The sequence below is a fragment of the Vulpes lagopus genome, chromosome 14, assembly GCF_018345385.1.
Source record: "Vulpes lagopus strain Blue_001 chromosome 14, ASM1834538v1, whole genome shotgun sequence".
Taxonomy (NCBI): domain Eukaryota; kingdom Metazoa; phylum Chordata; class Mammalia; order Carnivora; family Canidae; genus Vulpes; species Vulpes lagopus.
Window position 1 is genome coordinate 36,077,971 of NC_054837.1, and position 20,577 is coordinate 36,098,547.

General features: G+C 58.2%; 1 protein-coding gene across 1 annotated transcript in view; it reads right to left on the reverse strand.

Moving 5' to 3' along the window:
- Positions 1-20,577, reverse strand: part of GALNT9 (polypeptide N-acetylgalactosaminyltransferase 9) — a 75,618-nt gene that overhangs the window by 40,293 nt on the left and 14,748 nt on the right. Inside the window, exon 2 of the mRNA XM_041728346.1 lies at positions 8,764-8,944. Coding sequence (XP_041584280.1) covers positions 8,764-8,944 — 181 coding nt within the window. The remainder of the gene's footprint in view (positions 1-8,763; positions 8,945-20,577) is intronic.

The window sequence follows — 20,577 nt, forward strand, 5'->3', positions numbered from 1 at the left end:
ATCACCGTCCAGGGTCTTGCGTGGGCAGCGGCAAGGGGGCGTGCAGACAGTCCTGGGCTTAGGCACCCCCGTCCACAGCCACACGGTTCCACGGGCCAATCCTGCAGGCCCCATAGGGCCGAGTGCGGCTGCCCACCTGCTGCGAGACATTTAAATTCGTGCTTCTGAGAGGACGGGGCCTTTTCCAGGCACACGTCCCAGTCAGGGTGATGCCGCCTGGCTCCCTACCCTGGGAACACGGGCAGCTCGCAAGCCGTGTTGGAACCAGCACAGCGGGTGTGCATAGCTCATCTGGCCTAACCCACATCTGCATCAAAATGACTTCTCTCCTCAGAACACGCTCCCCTCCCCCACTAGAGCACGTGTGTTAAGGCCAGGCCAGGCGGAGAGGGTCGTTGTCAGGTGAGGCTGGGCACTAACAGAGAGAGAAAAACCTGGCCCCGCTGGAGAGCAGGAACGTCACCCCCAGCTGGGCCTCTTGGCCCGCTTGTGTCGCCTCCTTCCCCCCTCCTCCGCGGACAGGCCAGGCCCCGAGAGTGGGGTTGGCAGGGCCGCACGTCACCCGAGGCAGGCGGCCCTCACACCCAGCCCTTCCACCGGAGCGCTGAGCTCCCCGTGCCGCTGAGCTTGGCTGCTTCCAGGACTGCTCGGCCCCTGCCGCGGCTGGGGGACCACGCCCCACCCGGCCCTCTGGCTCCCCACACCCCTGGCCCATCTCTTGTTCCAGCTTAAGCCAGTTTGATGGATGTTCTGCCTCTTGGGGTTGGAGGGGTCCTGATCCGGAGTGGGCGCTGGACGGAGCATGGTGCAGGGGCGCGCTCTCCTGGGCTCAGGGTGCAGCGGGAGGACCCCATCTGGCCAGGCGCTGAGCTGCTCCCTCAGCAGACGGGTCACAGAGGAGCCAGAAGGCTCAGGGAGTCTCTGCCCTCAGGAGCTTGGGGCCTCTTGGCACAGGGTTTCGTCCTAACCCTGCCCTCCGCCAGGATGCTGAGGATCCCAGCTCGGGGCCTCAGCTCCATGGGGCAGGGAGAGGAACACCCGCCAACCCATCAGCTGAATCCTCAGCCAGTCCCAGGATCTGAGGCAGGTGTCCCCACAACCCTGAGAGGCCAGAGACCGAGCAAATCAAATACCACAAGTGCCTGAGAGGAGCAGATGAGCATCCTCGCCTCTCACAGCTTACAGGCGGCAGAAGGGCAGATGGCCCAGGACACACGAGGAGGTTTCTGCGGGGCTTCCTGGGAAAGCGTCCTCTGTTCTTGAGGTGAGAGGAGATGCAGGACCATATTTGTTCTAGCCCTTCAGGACGGTGTGAGGATGTGAGGAAGCTTCAGCAGCCACGTTGTGACCATGAGGATAGACATGGCGGAGCAGAGACCTGGGGAGAGCTGGGCTCCCTGACGCCGTCAGCTGCTGCCAGTTGAAGGACTCTGGACGCTGAGGGTGGACTTCTGGTTCTGTGAGGTCGGGAATCCCATCCTCGCACAGCCACTCACAGCTGGGTGGTTGGGTTTTTCATTTGACGTGCTGTCCCTCTGTTTAGGGGGACCCCACTCATCTCTGGAGTGTCATCAGCCCATGTACCCCAAACACTGTCACACGTGGCCTGAAATAGGTGCCCTGGCCACCAGGCTTCCTGAAGAGGTCACAGCAGGTCACACCCCTGTGCTCCTCTGCCCGGACCCCCCCCCCCCCCCGCCCACAGCACCTCCCAGCCACGGAGCATGGCGAGGTGCGGCCAGGTGTGTCTGAGCAGTCATGAAGAGCAGGAAGCCTTGGTGTTTGTGTGCTGGGCCTTTGTTTTTGGAGCCCTGAGGTACCAGAGAGGCAACCCGACTGCCACATGTAGGTCCCCCCAGGTGGACAGCCGGCGGTCGGCATCCACGCGCAACAACCCACAGAGGGTGCCAGCCATGCCCCTGCCCCCGCCACTAAGCCTCCAGCTGAGTCCACAAGGTCCTGCTCAGAGAGGCCACCCCTGGCACCGCATCCGAGTTCCTGCCTCCATCCGATAACAACTGGTGTCACTGTAGCTGGCAGTGCGGGAATTTGCTAAGCAGACAGGCACTGGGCGCACAGTGGGTGCTTCCTGCGGATGCACTGGGTGCCTGCGTGTGTCCCGTCAGACGGCTGCGCTTTGTGCGACGGGGGCTCTGGCTTAGACTTCACGTCCCCGCCCAGCGCCAGAGAAGCAGGAAATCCTCAACCACAGGGATGCCTCTAAGAGGATTTATAAACCCGCAGAGGAGCAGGGGTGGTTTGAGGCTCTGGAAAGCCTATTCCAAGGTCTTGGTTAGGACGTGTGGCAGGCACGTCACGACTGGCCTCACAGGAAATGGGGCCAGGGCAGACACTAATGAAAATTTATGGGGATGCCCTCTGTGCATCAGGGGCAGGATGCAGGGGAGGAAGCGGCAGCACAACCCTCAGGGGAGCGGCGAGTTTCACCTCCTGACCACGGGACGCACATCCATCTCCTGCCAGCGCCCGGGGCCAGGGAGGCTGCCCTTCGGAAGCCACGATCGATGTCTCTGGAAACAGCTGCCTGTGGGTTCTTGGAAGTGTGTCACCCAGGGAGCGTGTCTGCTCCGTGTGACTGCTGTCTGGGGGCGGCACCTGCCTGCTATGTGTCACACACTCCCACACTCATGGGAACACAGACACGGGTACACAGACTGGGGACACAAAGGAAACACGGAACTAGACTCCCCAAGCTGAGGCCAGCCATCCGTCCAGGCAACTGGCGGCAAGATCTCCCAGAAACATGTGTATGTCCACACACGTGCACGCACACGTGCCCAGCACACACATAAGCCACACACCACACATGTGCACACGCATACACGTGCATGCACCCACAACAAACACGCATGCACATCACACAACACAGGTGCATGTGTGCACACACAATACACACGTGCACACACTAATGCCTGCATGCACATTCACTTGCACGTGCACGGGTGCACAGCTCAGACACACGAACACACAACTACACACACACACACAACACAGATGTTGTAGTTTCATTAATGTGCCCACACAGCGTAACATGTGCACACACACAGCATCTCACATAGAGACCCAGGAACACGCCTGGGGACACAGAGACAGACGGATGGCCCAGGAAGGACATGAATGGCTCATATTTATTCGAGGTGACGGCCTGAAGATCGAAGGGAGCACACATACCCCGGATTCACTGTTGCACAGACCTGCATGGGTGAAGCAGCTGCAGCTGACTTGCACTCCTGCTCCAGCCATCCCTGCCTGTCTTCACAGAGACAAGGCCACAGGCCGAGACGCAGCCCCTGTCCCTAGCCATGTATGCAGTCCACCCTCAGACCTCAGAGCAAAGGCTTGCAGAGCCGCACACAAACACCTGCATGTCAGGAACAGGGCACTGGGGTGTGCGGAGGTCCCCCTACGCCCCACCTCATTCAGACCACATGAGACAGTCACAGGGGTTGCAGGGTCACTGCTCCACACGCTGACAAGCCCGGCCGCCACCTGGCAGGCTAGAGGAGTGAGCAGGCTACAGGAGTGGCCAAGGCCTCCAGGAATCCCTGGACCATCAAGAGTGTCACTACTCTGGTGGCCTGTGACCTCCAGCCCCTCCAGTCTCTCTCTCAGATATCACTGACCCACCGGGGTCCTAACCTGCCAGGGTCCAGCTCAGTGTGGAGGTCTTCTGTTGGCTGTCTCCCTGCAGCCCTGTGGGGCCTCTGAGGGTGGACACTGGCAGGCAAAGGGGCATTGAGGCCCCAGGAGGTTTTACAGCCAGCCCTTGCCCCTGACAGGCTCCAGAGCCCCCATCCCAACAAACCCCCAGCTGCGAGGGGGCCGAGGGGCAGGCAGCCTCCGCTCTCCCCATTTGGCTGCAGCAAGGTCAAGCTACCCCTACCCAGGCTCACGGGGGTCCCCTGCCCTCCTCACAGATGCCTCCTTTCTGGGCTCAGCCTGAGGGCTCCAGGGCAGGCAAAGGGAAGGGTGTCACCTGCTAGAACTGACCACCCAGGCAGGATATCGCTTGGACTGTGGTTCTGTGATCCCTGGTGAGTAAAGAAACCAGGAGTCTTTCCCTGCAAATAAGCCCCATATCACACTGCGCGCTTTCACGATGCCACCCTGGTTCTCCCATCTCTTGTCTGAGACACTTGCCTCTTCCGACAGACCCTACACATAGCAGGCCATCAGAGGAGCCAGGCCCAGCGTGGGGTGATGGACTCCAGCTCCTCTCGCGTACCATCCACTCAGTCTGAGCTATTGGAGCCGATGGCCAAGATGTTCATGGCACAGACGGTTAATATGCACGAAGGCTCTGCAAACACGTAGCAGAGAAGACATCACTGCACACCATGGAGGCCCGGCCACCCGTTTTTATGATCCTGTTTAGCTTCGATTTGCCAGTCTCCCTCTTATCATCCCATGGGCCAGGCTTAATAATCAAGATGTTATGCGCTTTGTGGCATAATCAAAGCTGCTGCTTAATTAGAAAAGCTTCCTACCTCCAGACAAAGGGAGATCAATAATGTATCTAATGGGAGGAGGCAAGCGGGGACCTTGGTTTGGAGCAGACTGAATGGTCGGTTGGGGCAGGCGCACCTGCGCACACATGCAAACACGGACGCGTACGCACAGGTCCACATGCACACCTGAGCTTCTAGGGGCCGCCCCTGTCGGAACCCAACACAAGGCCACTTCTCATTGGATGGGGCGGCTCCACGGCCGTTTAGAGAATCAATCTAAAAGCTTAAGATGGGCTTAGACTGAACGTACATTTACGTACTCAGTTAGTCACCCGTTGATATTTGCTTAGGGCCTACTAAGCGCCAGTGCGGCTGTGAATGTGTGGCCGCAGGGAAGGCTCCACAAACACCACTAGCATCACAAGCACAAGTCAACATTCCATAGTAGCCCATCCCGGCCTTCCTCCTGCGGGCTCCACAGCCACGTGACTACCTCCAGCGAGGTCCCTATCATGGCAGCTGTGACCTGATTTCCCATCACGGCTCCTGGAAGGCCTCAGTGGATGGTTCTGGGCCTGGGACTGTGTGTGGGCCGTCGTCACCGGGGCTCCAGCAGCTGGCCCCTGGCCGGCATGTCTCTCTCCACATGCTCTCAGGCCTGTCCGTGGGGTGCTCTGACCCGGCACTTGTGGGCTTCCTCCCACCATCCCACCATGGCAGCTTCAGAACAGGCCAATTGCTTACACGACAGCTAATGGGCCAGTGCCAGCTCTGGGCCGGGCAGGGTGGATGCCCTGGGAGCTCCTTTGCTTCACTTCTCCCCTCCTCTACTGGACGACCAGCCACAAAAGCCCATGCAGCCCCGAGGGGAGGGACGGAGAGTCTACCCCTTGAGGCAGATCCGGGCCTGGTCTGCAGGCTGCACTGGGCACACACCCATCTCAAGTATGCCCCAGGGCAACGGCCAGGCACCCGCCTGCAGATCGGCACTAGGGCGTGGGTCTCCCTAGGACTCGGGGTGCATGTTCAAAGTCAAGTTGACACGAGGGCTGTCACCACATGGCTAAGCCCCAGGATGCCATGCGCCGGGGGCAGCAAGTCCAGAGAGGCCCAGGGGCCTGCAGGACAGCTATGGCTCGGAAGGGCTTCTTGCTGGTTCTCGTCTGTTATCCGAAGGCATGTGGGGTGCGGGGTCTGGGTGCGGCATAGCCTTCAGGCCTCCCAGTTTCTTCGGGGAAAGAAATGGATATAAATAATCATGTCAGAGGACGGAACCCATGTTCTCCGTCTGGGGAGGCAAAAGCCCCCCAAAGCTGTGCCTCTTCTAGTCGGTGTCTGTAGGTCAGATTTCTCTCAATCACACCAACGTGATGTCTTCTCCTGTAGCCTGAGGCTGACGGGAACTGATGGCTCCTGCCAGGGTTTACTCTGGCCCAGGAGCCTTCCTCAGGAGGGAGCCTCTGCCCTGCCAGGGAGGGGGGTGGGTCGCAGTCCTCAGAGGGAGAGCCAGAGGAGGCCGGGCCCCAGGCGAACCCCAGCACTTGGAGATGCCGGAGGGGGTGCTCCGAGGACTCGGTGTGCAGTGAGGACCGGACCGAGCTGGGAGAGCCCTTCAGGAAGAAGGAGACACAACCCAAACTGCTTAAGCAGATTTAAAAATATGCACCTGCGTGCGTGCGTGTGTGTGTGTGTGTGTGTGTGTGTGTGTGTACACACCGACTGATGACGGAACCTAGAGGACTTTCCATTCATCTACTTTACTGCATATATAGCAGCTGGATCCAGGTGCTCCTACTAGGGCACTGGAACCGGATTCCTCTCCCCCCCCCCCCCACCCCCCCCCACCCCGGCTCTGCCACACCCTGCCCTGGATTTGTCCTTGGGTTCTACAGCTGGGCTGTGGGAACTCCAAGCTTTCCCCTCATACAGGTAACATGGTGTAGCTCCCCAGGTTCCCATCACCGCAGTTTTACTTTGGCTTAACAGCCTGATCCCCGCCCCCGGACCTTGCGTACCTCTAAGACGCACTGATTGGACAGGCCCAGACCAAGTGACAGCCCTGAGCCAGTGGCTGTGGCGGGTGGACATGATGCCCTAATTGCCTTAATCCTGAGTCATGTGACCTGCCCTGCTCAGGACTGGGAAGCTTCCACGGGTTCCCATGGGGGAAGGGGGGCTGGCACCCAAAGAAAGAGAACCAGATTCCAGGAGGGAGACAACAGGCTCTACCACGCATTTTCATGTCTGTTCTACAAACGCGCGCTCTGCCGCTGGAAGTGCATACGCAGCAGGACGGCCGGGAGAGCCCTGCCCTCAGCCCAGGGCTGGCATGGTTGGCCAGTGAGAGGACCAGTGCCCTTAGCCCATGGGCTGGAGGTCATCACCTCCCCTATAACCACTGCTGTCAGATGAGGATGGAGATGCCAACAGGGACAGGCTTCCAGTGCATCGCTGGTGGCTGGAAGTCCCCCTGGGCTCACAGTGACACAGTGTGGGAGGTGGGCACCTCTGTGCACAGGAAGGGGTTAACAAAGCACGTCTGGCTGGTCCAGGGGCAGCTGGAAATTCCCACCTACTCTCCCTCTTGCCCCCTCAACCCTGCCTTATGCTGTCTCCTCCATGGTGTTATTCTGTCCTTTAACAAACCACACTGGGAGTAACACAGTGTGCCCAGTGCTGTGAGTCCCTTCAGTGGGTTACTAAGCCTGGAGGAGGTCTAGGGGGTCTCTGCAAGGCACCACGGGGCCCAGAAGCCCAGAGCCAAGAAAGGCACCACAGATCCAGCAGCCGAGTGGACCTCATTTAGGTCAATCTCCAAAGGTCAGGTACACCGGGGAGCGCTCGGAAACTGCCACGCACACTCATGCACGTGCACACACATGCACATGCGTTCACACTCGCCCATGCTCATACACACACACGCACCCTTAGCACACAAACTGGGCACATCCCAAACCTGAGCCTCTCAAGCCTGCATCCGTGACTTTGTCATACCCACACATCACCTGCATTATTCACTTAGCGTGTTTCTTCAAATTGGCCTGTATCATACCTAACCGTATTTCTCACTCAAAAAAAAAAGAATCTTTATTCCATACGACAAAAGGAAAGCCAGCATCATTTGTGCTGAATTGATGGTACCCATGAAAATAAAGCAGAGTTCTCACATGTGGCATGTGCTGAGGCCACAAGAGTGTGCGCTCCAGGTCTGCATGCAGAGAGGGGGATTGCTCTGGAAGGAATAGGAGACCAGTGTCCTCTCACCTGCAGCTCCGTGGTACCCGGGAGACAGGCCACACCCACTGCCTGTTCCCAAAGCACCAGGTGAAGGGAACCCCCAAGGCAGCCGGCGGGCTCACCCAGGAGACCACCCCAGGGCACCCCACCCCTCAGCACAGGGAGTCAGCAGTGAGTCCTACTGCCTGGCCTGGAGGGGCATCCCTGGAGGAGCTGTGCCACCACCTGCACTTGTGCCCCCCCTCCCCCGTGCCCGCACCCATGGTGCACCTGCTCAGGCTGTCTTCTCCCCCGCTGCACTCCCACACTGCTCGGGCTCCCAGGACCAGTCCCCACAGTCTCTAAAACAACTCTACTCTCCACATAGCCCTGTCCTTGTGGTTTGCTCTAGGACCGCCCTCCCCCGTGCCCTCACCCCGCTTCCAGCCAGTACTGCCCTCCACCACTGAAAGCACCTGTGGTGGCAGGATGCAGGGTCCTCGCTGCCTGCTGCTTGTGCAGATGGAGCCACTGGGAGGAGTGCAGCCAGATCCTGGCCCAGCAAACTTGCCTTTCCTTTCCAGGGCCCAGGTGCCGGCAGGAGGGACTTTATTCGAGTAATCATGTCCGCTTAACATGGCATTTTGTTCAGATTTCATCCCCACCGAGGTACCTAATGAGCTTCCAAACAGGATGCAGTGCTCACAGAGCAGGACTCGGTCCTAAGAGGCCACAGGGCAAGGCCACAGCCAGCGGTAGATTGGGGATGGGAGGCGCGGGGGTTTGTTTCCAGGCAGACAGCTTTAGATGGGGGCGTGGGGGCGTGGGAGGAGGCAAGCCCCAGGGTCCCAGCGTGCTTCCCTGGGCTCCTCACGTTGAGTGGCGGCTAGGCACAGCCCAGTCTCCTGGAGCGGCTCTTGCCGGCGTGGACAGGATTCCCGTGACCCACCGCAAGCATGGACACCAGAGGGCAGGGTGGTCTCAGGTGTGGCAGACACCTGTCTGTGTACCTGCCTGCGCTCCAGGAGCCCACAGCACATGGGCCATGGTAGTGCCTTCGGGGCCGGCGCATACTCACTTTTTTGGCCTGTAGTCCGGGATGGTCCTGTCCAGGGAGATGCGACCGCTGAGCTGTGCATTGTACCCGTATTCCTCGTACTTGCTCTCTGTCTCCAGGCTGTCCCCGCGCAGGGTGGCCGCCATGCCGCCCTGGCCCAGGCCCCCTGGTCCCTCCACCAGGCCGATGGGCTTGGCGAGGCCTGGAGGGGAAACGGGAAAGGAGGACGGTCAGGCAGGCCTACCCAGCCTGCCCCCGCCTCTGTGGGCAGCCACTTTCTTTCAGGCCCAACTCTGGGAATTCAAGGAAAGTCTATTAATTAAAATTTGTTTTCAGTAAGTTAATCTTAAAAATGCAACATAGTTGCCCACGTGCTCACCGACCCTTGATGTTGTGGGAATTTCTGATGTCATGGCACACACAGTGGGACACTACCTGAGGTGGGGCCCCAGAGCCCCGACACAGAGGACATAGTGGTGCTGCAGGGTCCTGCGCCCAAGGGCAGAGAGGGACGGAGGTCACCTGGAGACCAGGCAGGAGAGGTGGCCTCTGGGGGGCGGGCAATGGGGCCACCAGGGATGTGGGCACATGGGCTGCCAGGGAGGGCCGGGCCTGGGGCTTTTTCTTCTGGAACATTCTTCCAAGTAGTCATTTGTGACAGAGAAGAATGCAGCTCGGACAGAGGGAGTGGGCACCTGGGCAGGGTCACCGTGGGGACGGTACCCTGACTCTCTCTGAGACAGGTGACCCTGGGGCATGTTGGCTCTGGGCGGGGCACCCCAGGGCACTGTAGGTCAAGCCACAGAAAGGCGGGATGGGGCCCAGGAGGGGACCCGGAGGGCTGCCCGTAGTAGTGGGTGAGCAAGCCTCAGCCTAAGTGCCTGCCACCGGAGTCACAGCACAGGGCATGCAGGCAGGGCTCTTCTCTGTGCCACCCGCCCCCTCAGGGAATAAAAGCAGGAGGCCATGCACTGAGGGGTGCAAACCATGACCCTGCAGCAGCTGCCACCCTCCCACCCACACGTCCCCCCCCCCCCCCCAGGACATCATCCCCAGAAGCCCCCTGGGCCCTCCAGCCTCGCAGAGCTGTGTCTTGCCCCAGGTTCTGCAGGCACCTTCCCACTGCCTGCACTGCTGCCCGGCTTACAGCCCTGCGGGAGGGGAGCCCCGGGTGCCTGGACCTCAGAGCTTTCTGGAAGGTTCCATCTTGAACCGGCAGACCTATGTTGGTGTTTATGTCAGATCAGAGGATACGCATTGTATGTAAAATTGAAAAGCTACATGATACATAAATCACTTCTGCTTCTTACTTTAATATAGCAAAAATACATCTAATCATGTTATTTTTAAATGTCTGTGCTATGCTGCATTTTCCACTTTGAAAAACCTGTAAATAGCTGTCTTTCAAAGGCAGATGTGTCCCCAAACCTGAGGGGACAGCAAGGTTGCTAATGATGGCCGGGGGGGGCTCCCCAGGGGGCTCTGCTGCCCAGGGTAGGGGTGGGGGGGTGTGCCCAGAGGGGGTTGGGGCCCTGGGGGTGGAGGACCCAGGGGGCAGGGGGTTGTCCTGGGACCAGACAGGTGGGTTCTGGAGGGGGTGGGGCCTGAGAGTGGGGGAGGCGGGGGGCTGAGGGCCTGGTGGGGGGACCCCGCAGGGGGGTGGGTCAGGAAGGGGGGAGACTCCTGGGCAGCAGGAGAGGGAGGGTCCCAGGCTATGTGGGGTCAGGCCCTGAGACCCACTGGGCTGCTCCACATCAATTTTTCGCTTGTCAAAGTGAGACACACTCATGTCAGAAATTCCAAACCCTGCAGAAACCTCTGACAAGGAAGCGTTGGCGTGTCCTGTGCAAGCCCCGCTCTGCCAGGGCATCCCCCTCTGGTTGGAGCCAGTTCGCAGTGTCCCTGCACCCACTGTCATTTCGGGGTCTGCCTCTGGCTCTGTGATGAGGGCGCTCCCCTGGCGAGTCCTGGGGGCCTGAGGCTTCCCTGGCCGCCCGCCCCGCCCGCTCCCTCCGCTCTTCCCAGTGTGCGTCTATTCCCAGGTTTCCTTTGTGACCTCAGAGGGACACTGGCTCTATTTCTGGAAGTGTCACTTTAAACAGCCTCCGTGCACTCCCTAGCGGATTAAAGGAAAAGTCGGGATTCTACCGGGACTTTTGTTCGACAGCACGCGTGCCATTTAGAGCCTCTATTTTGTCATACAGCCGTGGGAACGTACACGCAGGCTAGAGGTCTGCTGCACAATGTTGTGCCTAGTTAGCAACACTTAAAATTTCGTCACGAAGGGAGGTGGCACGGTGTTCTTACAACAAAAAATTCAAAAATAACATATTGAACTGCCCCCCAAAGGACAGAAATAGCTATGTCACTGCCTCTACATTGTCAAAGTCACTTAGAACAGCCCATTTTGCCCTACAGTCGCAACCCAGCTTCCCACAGCTGGTCTGGGGGTTGGCTCGAAAATGAGCAGCGAGCCCACCTTCACCAACCCCTGCACCTGGACACGTCGCTGGCTGTGGGGTGACCACTGGGGAGCCACGGAAGCCCCGCGGCCCAGCCTGACCGCACTCACACCCCTCCATGGAATGTCAAGGCAGCCTCACCTGCTCTTCCAGACACTATTAACTTCCCCAAATTACATGCACTTTGGTTGGCTCTAGGCTTGGATCTTTTTTTTTTTTAAACCATTTTTTTTAATTTTATTTATTTATGATAGTCACACAGAGAGAGAGAGAGGCAGAGACATAGGCAGAGGGAGAAACAGGCTCCATGCACCAAGAGCCCGACGTGGGATTCGATCCCAGGGTCTCCAGGATCGCGCCCTGGGCCAAAGGCAGGCGCCAAACCGCTGCGCCACCCAGGGATCTCTCTAGGCTTGGATCTTGACCTGCTGTACCCTCCGGGGTAAAGAGGTAAGGATGATACGTAACAATATTCCTGGAGCTCAGCCTTTAGACACAGGACCACAGCCAGCAGTCCCCATTTCCCCGGGCCCCGGATAAGAGCCGTTTGCTTGGAGGAGCCAGCCCATTCCAAGGGGAAGGATGGCAGGAAGCCTGTGACACAGGACAGTGCACGACGCCAGCATTCCCCCAAATCCGTGAAATTTGCCCAAGGGTGTTTCCTCGTTTTGGGTGCTTTTACAGAAAGTGAAAGACAGATGTCCTCGCCAGGAGGGAGCCCCCTAAATACGGCTGTGGAGTGAGGCACCGGAGGACAAGACCCTGGGAGACCCAAGTGTTCCCAGGGCTCCACTGGCGTTGGTGGACCCTGGGAGCCGGAGGCTGAGGACTGGGCTGACACCTGGTCCCGATGGAGCCTTGCAGCTGGTCCTGAGTGTCCGGGGGCCAGGCCTTAACCCCAGACTGCGGGTTTCTGGGAGATGGAGTCACAGGGCCCCTCATCAGCTCTTAGAGACGTTCCATAGATTCTCCTTGGTGGTAATCGTGTTATAAAGTCCCCGAGTGTAGGATCAGGGAACACATGGGGTTGGGTTCCCGTGAGGTCCCAGTCCCACATTTTCACCAACTGCCCAGTATGTAACCTGGTTAACACCGCCTCGCTGAACACATTCTGCTGACTTGTTAGCCCACAGCATGTAGCTCAGGAGCCACGGAAACTCTCGTGGCACCAGCGGTTCTCCCCATGCCCCAACCCTGAGTCCTTCCACTGCAGGCCCTGGGCGGTCAACACAGCGAAATCACCCACAAAAGCACGACCACGTGAAAAAGAGGTGTGGACAGACCTGGAACGGAACACTTGCTCACAGTGGGAATGCTGAGGCCCGGCCGCACCTCGTCCACCCCAGGCCAGTCTCCGACTTCCTGCTGCACCGCCTGCACCCTTCAACCACCCCAAAGACCAGCAAGTGCTGATTTGGGTACAAAGAAACCCAGTAAGCAGGCAGATGGGCCAATGCAGAATCCCTGACCTGAATGAAGGATAGCAACCGTGGAACGTGGGCAGCGTCTGGGCTCAGCAGCCGCACCCTGGGACCCCACACCTGGGCCTTGGAGACAGGGCTCCATAGAGGAACAGCATCCCACAGATGGCAGTTCTCAAATTCGGGCCAGCATCCTGAGGCCTGGTTGGAACAGGCTTTAGGGGCCCACATGGAACATCAGGTTCACAGGTACCGGGTAGATGGAATGCTGGCGTCCCCAGGAAGTTTCCAGGGGTGCTGATGCTGCCTGGGGGACCCCACCTTGGCATGGAGCAGGGGCTCTGGGCTTTCTGTGGGCGCCAGCCCTGTGCAGCCCGTCCCCGCAGGGCCTTTGTTTGGAACCCACCTCTGGTCCCAGGTAAGGTTCTGGGCTGGCCACTTCTGGGCCTTGCCCTGTGCCCTCTGACCCTGCCCACTTGGTGTTCCCTGACCTCTGAGCGGCTGCAGCGGCCCTGAGAGACTGGCCCTGGCGGGAACGGCAGGGGGAGTGGTCAGAGCCATCAGCTCTATTACAGCTCCACCAATTAAAAACCCATGGACCTGATTTAGTTTTTACGGGGTCGTGCACATTAGTGGGGTCATTTCGGGGTCTTCTAGGACTCATCGTCCCTCTTCCCACTGTTGGTTCATGTTCTCTCACATAGGGTTCCTTCTAAAGAGGCAGGATTGCTTGATCCCTGGGTAATGAGGGCAAATGGAACCGGAAGAAACTTAGAGAGATTGAAGGTGGCCTGGCCGTTCCTGGGCGTCCAAGGCCTGAGCTCCAGGGAACCCATGCCAAGGCCCCTGGGGTCGACGCTGACACCCACAGAACTGGCTTCTTGCCCTCATATGTCCTGAAGTCCTGGCTTCTCCAGCGGGGCCTGGTGCCAGGGTGCAGGTGTGGGTTGGTGTCTCTGTTCCTGCCGCTGCCCTCAGGGGCTCATCCCATCAGTCAGGCCACCAAACAGGAGATAGGCCGGCTCTGTGGCCTTGTGCATGGAACCGTGGTTAGCTCTGTTCTTGGCCCTGGGGACCTGTGGGGGTGGCCTTATTTGGAAATGGGGTCTCTGCAGAGGTAACTTCGTAAAGACATCCTGAATTGGGGTGAGTCCTAACCCCATGATTGGGGTCCTTTTAGGAAGAGACAGATGCACACAAGAGAAGATGGCCGTGTGACAGCCCAGAGACTTGGCCACAGGCCTGGGAACAGGCAGGGATGGAGGCACCGGAAGCTGGATGAGGCCAGAAGCAGCCCCCCACACCGCCCCTCGCCTCGGCCTCTAGAGGGAAGAGGTCGTGCCGCACTGGGTGTCAGGCCTCCAGACTGTGAAAGAACGAATGTCTGTGGTTTGGGCATTGAAGCATGAGCTTTGTCAGGGCAGCCCTGAGACGCCAGGAGGCAGGCCCACTGCCACACGCCACTCAGACCTGCAGCCAGCAGATTCCGACCACTGGACACACAGATGGGAGATGCCCCTCGGAGAAGGCGCTCACCCCCCTGCAGGCTGCACAGGTGGGTGCGCATCACAAAGGTCCCCGCCTCCAGAGTGTGAGGGAGAGGCGGCTTCTCCTGTTTGAAACTTTGCACTTCCTCCTCCACGAGAATCAGAGCGCCAGGCTCTTGCTTCCACCCTTGAATGAGAAATGATTTTGAGAACAATGGGAAGTTTGCGTGCATTGGCTCTACCTTTGAAATGTCCGGAAGACTTCTCCGGTGATTAAACAGAAGCCACACCTCCTGCTTGCTACCCCGGGACTTCCGGGGACCACAGGCTGGTTGTGGCAGCTGACGTCATTACAGGTCATTACAGGTCATTACACCGGCACTGGCCCGTGGCCGGTGGGGCCTGCTCTGCTCCTCGTTTCAGAGGGACCCCTGAGGCTCACAGAGGGTGAGGCTGTATGGCCTCCTACCGACACATCCAAAGAATTTTAGAGGGAACCAGTAAAGGTCACCAATATTACATCTTGAGGGGCACCTGGGTGGCTCAGTCAGTTGAGCGGCTGCCTTTGGCTCAGGTCATGATCCCGGGGTCCTGGGATCGAGTCCCTCATCAGGCTCCCTGCTCGGCGGGGAGTCTGCTTCTCCCTCAGCCCCTCCCCCTGCTTGTGCATTTATGCACTTGTGCTCTCTCCCTGTGTCAAATAAATAAAAATTTTTTTTAGAAAATTTACACTTTGGGGGATCCCTGGGTGGCTCAGCGGTTTGGCGCCGCCTTCAGCCCAGGGCATGATCCTGGAGATCCGGGATCGAGTCCCACGTCGGGCTCCCTACATGGAGCCTGCTTCTCCCTCTGCCTGTGTCTCTGCCTCTCTCTCTGTTGTCTCTCATGAATAAATAAATAAAATCTTTAAAAAAAGAAAAAAAAAAGAAAATTTACACTCTGACATCAAGGACATTAATTACAACTACTTATTACTATTAGTACCATTTTATGCTGCACTACAGCAAAGGTAGGAAGGGGATGGACAGGGGCTGGGCAAGGTGTTTTACTGGAAGCACCTGGCTTACGAGCACTAGGCTCCGTGTTCGTCATGCACCTCAGTAGCAGGTCCAGGTGCTCTTGGGGTGTGGAGGCCGAGAAGATTAGGCCGCTCCACTTTAAGTCCAGCGTTAGCACACGTCCAGCCATCCCAGGCCCCTGGGAATAAGAGCTGCACTTTACCTTACTTCAGTTACAGGAAGAAAACAGCTTCCAGCTCAAGGCCTAGAAAGCCCCTATTAGCATGAGAACAGAGCCCAGGCCAGTGGCAGGAAGGCCCATATCAGAATGAGAACAGGACTTGAGGAATTGCTCCAGCCCTTCTGGAGGTCCCGAGACCAGCCCTTAAAACTAAGCCGAAACCCACCTCGGGGTCCAAGTCCCTGCTCCGCTGTGTCGGGTGCACTTGGACCCAAGCCCGAGCTTGTAAATCAACCCTCGTGTGTCTGCATCGGTGTCGGCTCCTTGGTGGTTTCTCAGATTCGTGATCTTGGGCACAACAGGGGAAGCCCTGGGACAATGCTTCAGGTGACCACAGGAGGCTCTTTTGGACACTTGCTCATGGACTGATGCACCTCGTGGGCACTGCCCCTCCGGCAGGTAGAGGGGCTCCCCGTTTATGGGGCCGCCTCTCCCCACCCCTTGGACTCCTCAGTCAGGCTGGAGACGGGGGCGGTGCTGCAAATACAGCCAGCGTGGCACAGGAGAGGCCAGCTGGCCGTGGAGAATGAGTTTGGCCACATCACGGCACCCAGACTGGCTGGGGGCATCCGGAGAACCCCTGTTTACATCCCAGAGGGGAGCCTCATGTCTCTCAAAAACTGAGATTCCAGCAAGCATTCTGGAACCTTCTTCAGCGGAACAGGCATCCCATGAACCTGTCTGCATCCTCCAGTGCCACAGCCCCCAGGTCTGCATCACCCTGGACGTGGTGTTGCCCTGGGAGGCGGTCAGGAGGGTGTGCCCACCCATACTTGGTCCTCCAGCTGGAGAAGTCTGTGTTTTGCTTTTAGTTTCCACTTGAAATTATTGTTCGAAATATCTCCCATGTTATTATACATAAGACTGAATTATAATTAATAATTATCTTTAAAGCACCATGTAATATCTTACGGAATAGATATATAAATATTTCCTCAGCAGATCTTGTGTGTGTTTATTCTTATTTGCTGGCTCCTTTGGCTCTGGCTCTCCCAGGGGCCAGCCCCTCCCGCACTCAGTGAGCTTGTCACCGGGCAGCACGGTGTCCCCACACGGGGTTCCAGCGGATATTTCATCCCGCCAGATACAGTGGTGGTCAACAGTGGGCATGTGCCCATGTGGGTTAAATCACCAGCAGAGAGCACCCTCCTCTGGTACCGGGAGCTCCCAGAACAAGGGGCTTGAGGGCCAGCTTTGTGGCCTTCTCTGCCTCTCCCCCCCGCTTAGCTGTGCTCCATCCTGGTGCAGGCGGACTGAGCCTGGCTGGCTCAAGTAGTGCAGCCCCCGGAGGAGGCTGGGCACATGGTGGCACTGCCAGGAGTCCAGAGGGCCCCAGGTCTGGGTAGAGGCGGTGGGCCTCCAGCTACAGAAAGCCAGTGGTCAAGGTCAGGGCACCTACGGCTTCTAGAACATTCTCTGGTCTGGAGCTCTTGCTTAGTGAGGTGGGTTTGGTTTCAGAGGCAGGGACCTGACTTCTGGAGGAGAAGCAGCTTTCCTCTGAACACACGCCTGCGGTTGTTGGAGAGGAGCGTATCCTTCTGCAAAACGCTTCCTGAAGCCCACAGCCATTCGTTTCTACGGATAATCATTTGAAGCTCCTTTCAATAACCCAAGGGAACACACTTTCTAATTATGAGAGATAATTTGGATGCCACCGCAGTGAGGAGGTGACTGAGTCTGAGACCCTGAGAGCTCCTGCTCACCCGTGGGAATCATGGGGGGCCCAGCGGTAGAGGCGGCCTGCCAGGGAGGACTCGGGTGTTGGTGCCATTGCCCAGACACCGTCTCTTGATTTATGGACGACAGAGGCACCTCTGTTGTGGGGCTAGAGGCGGGGGCTGCCACACTCCAGACCTAACCCCCCTAAGATACCAGATCTTGTAGACCTCTAGACTTGTCTTCTAGAAGAGACGGCAGCGAGACAGATTCACCTCTGAGTATCGGCAACTCATTTCATGTTTTCAAAAGAAAAATAGCATTAAGTTAACAGAGGGTCTGCATCTCAGCATGGGTGTGATGGGCTCCAGAGGCCACACGATGGTTCCCAAAGATGCCCCCGTAAACCGGCTTTGCCGATGGGATCACTGTCAGGACCCTGAGATGCGGACAGTGTCCTGGGTCGTCCAAGAGCGACTTCTACGCACTGTCAGATGCCCTTAAAGCAGAGAGGCTGTGGGGGGCCTGACGCACATGGTAGAGGGGACCATGAGTTCTGAAGGCAGAGCCCAGACGCAGAGGGACGCCTGCATTCCCTGGGGGCGGGAAGGGGCAGGAAGGAGCCTCCAGAGAGCCTCCAGAGAGCCCAGTCCTGCCCATGCCTTGCTGTTAGCCCAGGGACCTCCAGAACTGTGAGAGGATAAATCTGGGTTGTTTTAAGCCCATCCACATGCGATGACTTGTCCTGGCAGCCTTAGCACAGGGAGGGGACCCAGGCAGAGTGCACACAGGCAGTGCTGTATCCCCCGGGGATGCCAAGGCCTGGTGCTGCCTTTTGGAGCTGTGTGTGTGATCGCTGCACCACACTGCCTGGCCCTGAGGCTCCTCACAGCTCCCCTACCGGCTTCTCCAAACCCGGGTGCCAGCACAAGGCAGGGAGGCAGCAGGCCCCCGTGCACCCGCGGCAGAGGAACTCTGGGCAGGCACACAACGGCCACATTTGAGGCTGACAGGGTAGGTCTGCAGCATCCCTGGACCCGCCGAGGGGTGGCCTGCGACCACGGTTTCTACAAACCACCTGGACATCTCAGGGAAGAGCAGCCGGCATGGAGGGACCGGGGGACTTGGGGCTTAGAGCATGTTTCAGGGCACCCCTCCGAGAGCTCCCAGCTCCTTTGGAAGGATCCAGCCGCCCGACTGCATGCGTGTGCTTCAGCACAGGGCCTGCCTCCTACGCAGGCCTGGGGCGTTGGACGCCTGCCCTAAGCTGATTTTGCATGGTCCCCTGGAGGTTGAGAGGTTGTGCCCCTGGTTTAGATGGATGGGGAGGGTGGGGATTTGAATAGTAGCCCCAAAAGCTGGAACCTACGAGCACGGCCTTATGGGAAATAGGGTCTTTGCAGGAAGGACTTTGAGATGAGAACATCTGGGATTAGAGTGGGTCCTAAATCCAATGACAAGTGTCCCGGACCACCTGAGGGGCTCAGCAGGTGAGTGTCAGCCCTCGGCTCAGGTCATGATGCCAGAGTCCTGGGGTGGAGTCCCACATCACTTCTCCCTCTGCCTCTGCCCTCCTCCCCCTGCTCGTGCTCTCTCTCATTCTCTCTCTCAAATAAATAATAAAATCTTTTAAAAAGTGACAAGTGTCCTGGTAATTTAGAGGGGCTCAGAGAGACCCACAGAGAGGAGAAGCCACATGATGACAGAGACAGAGATGCAGGCAGGTGTGCACGAGCCAAGGAATGCCAAGGACTGCCAGGAGCCACTAGAAGCTGGAGAGACGCCTGGAACAGATACGGCCCCAGAGCCTCCAGGAGGAATCAACCTGCCAACGCTGGTCTCGGGCTTCTGGCCTCCAGACAGTTAGAGGATAGATTCCTGTTGCCTAAGGCCATCCGGTTTGTGGTCACTTGTTATAGCAGCCGCAGGACACTCCTCCAAGGGGAGGGGATAAAGAGGAAGGGGGAAGAGGAGGGTGTGGGAAGGGGAAAGGTGGGAAGGGGAGGGGAAGAGGGGAGGTTCCAGGGAGAGGGACTGGGCAGACACTCTGGTCACTGGGCCAGCCTCTATTCTCTCCATCTGTTTTATTACTAGAACCACAGTCTGTTTGGGGTAGAAATGAGTTCGGTTAACGTGCTCTCCTCCCTGGGCTGACCTTGCAGCCAGGGGTGGCATGTGACCAAAATCTGCTCAGTAAGATTTAAGTGGAATTTCTGGGAAGTGTCTAAAAGGCACAGACTCAGCTGGTATATGTGGGTTTTTTGCCTTTTTCCTGCGGTTCTTCCCCCTTTCTCCTGCCTGAAATGAGGACTCAATGCCCAGGGCTGGAGCATCCACTGTGTGACTATGAGGCTGAAGGCCACCCAGTAGGCAGGGAGGGGCTAGAACCAAATGGGGTTGGGCCCTTGAGGATGGCCTTGGGCCCTGTGGGTCCTGCTTCCCTGCAGTCAGGCAGTGGGCATCAGGGCTGCTTGGGACCCTGAATCTTCTCTTCCAGAGACGCTGGGCAGTGGGCAATGCCACAGAGGAGCCAGCTGCCTCCCCGCAAGGAGGCCTGGGCTGGTCATCCCGAGGCCCCTTCCAGCCCCCCTCCCCAGAAGATTCACTTCACACCTGCCAATCCACACCTTCCAGACAGGGTACCTGGCACATGTGGTGGGTGCCTGCAAGAGTTTTCAGCTCGAGCGGAAGTGTGGCTTTCAAGCTCTCAGCTTCTTTGAGTCACAGATTCCATCTGTCACAGTGACTTCAGCCAACGTTCCAGGAGGAGTCAGCCCCAATGCAGCGGCTGCTGGGTCACAGGCTAATCTGAGAGGAAGACGCAGAGCGAGGGCCTCCAGAGGAGGAGGCAGGGAGGCTGGCCCCACCAGCAAGGCTGGGCCCAAATGCCCTCCGCATCTGGGTCCTCCAGCCGACAGACCAGCCACCCTGGAATCCACTAAGAATCTTAGATTTGAAACAACACCACCAATTGCTAAAAAAGCAGTAAATATCTAAGAAGATGGGAAGAAATTACAAGGACAGACGTGAAGAAAAATGGGAATCAGTGAGATGAGCTTTTGCAGAGCAGGGAAGGGATGTTGTCTTGAATATCATGAACTTCACGTTTTGGGTGGGGGAAGAAGTCAGAGGGACAGATGGCCCCCTCTGGGGGAGCATGCAGCCTTGGGCAGAGTGAGAGGGGGCAGCTCACAGCCCCAGGAGCCTGGAAGGTAGGCGCAGAAATCCTGTCCGCTGAGGCACCAACAAGGCCGAGGACTGTGTTCCCTGATGGCAACCACAGGTGCCACACATGCCAGGGCCCTGGCACAGGCGCGGAGAGGACGGGCTACCCCTTTCCCCCCTGCTTCCCTCATGGTCAGTCCCACTCTGAGTCGCCCAGGAGGTGGGACTCCGAGGTTTGCAGAGGACAGACCGCCTGTCACCTGCCAGCCAGGGCTCCCACCTTGCCCCCCTGCACCCTCAACCTTGGAAGCCCCCTTCCCCAGGGAGGGCAGGGTGCAAAAAGCAGCGAGCAGAGCATCAACCAGCTCCCAGCCCCTCTCTTTCTTCGCCCTATAAAAATGTAGG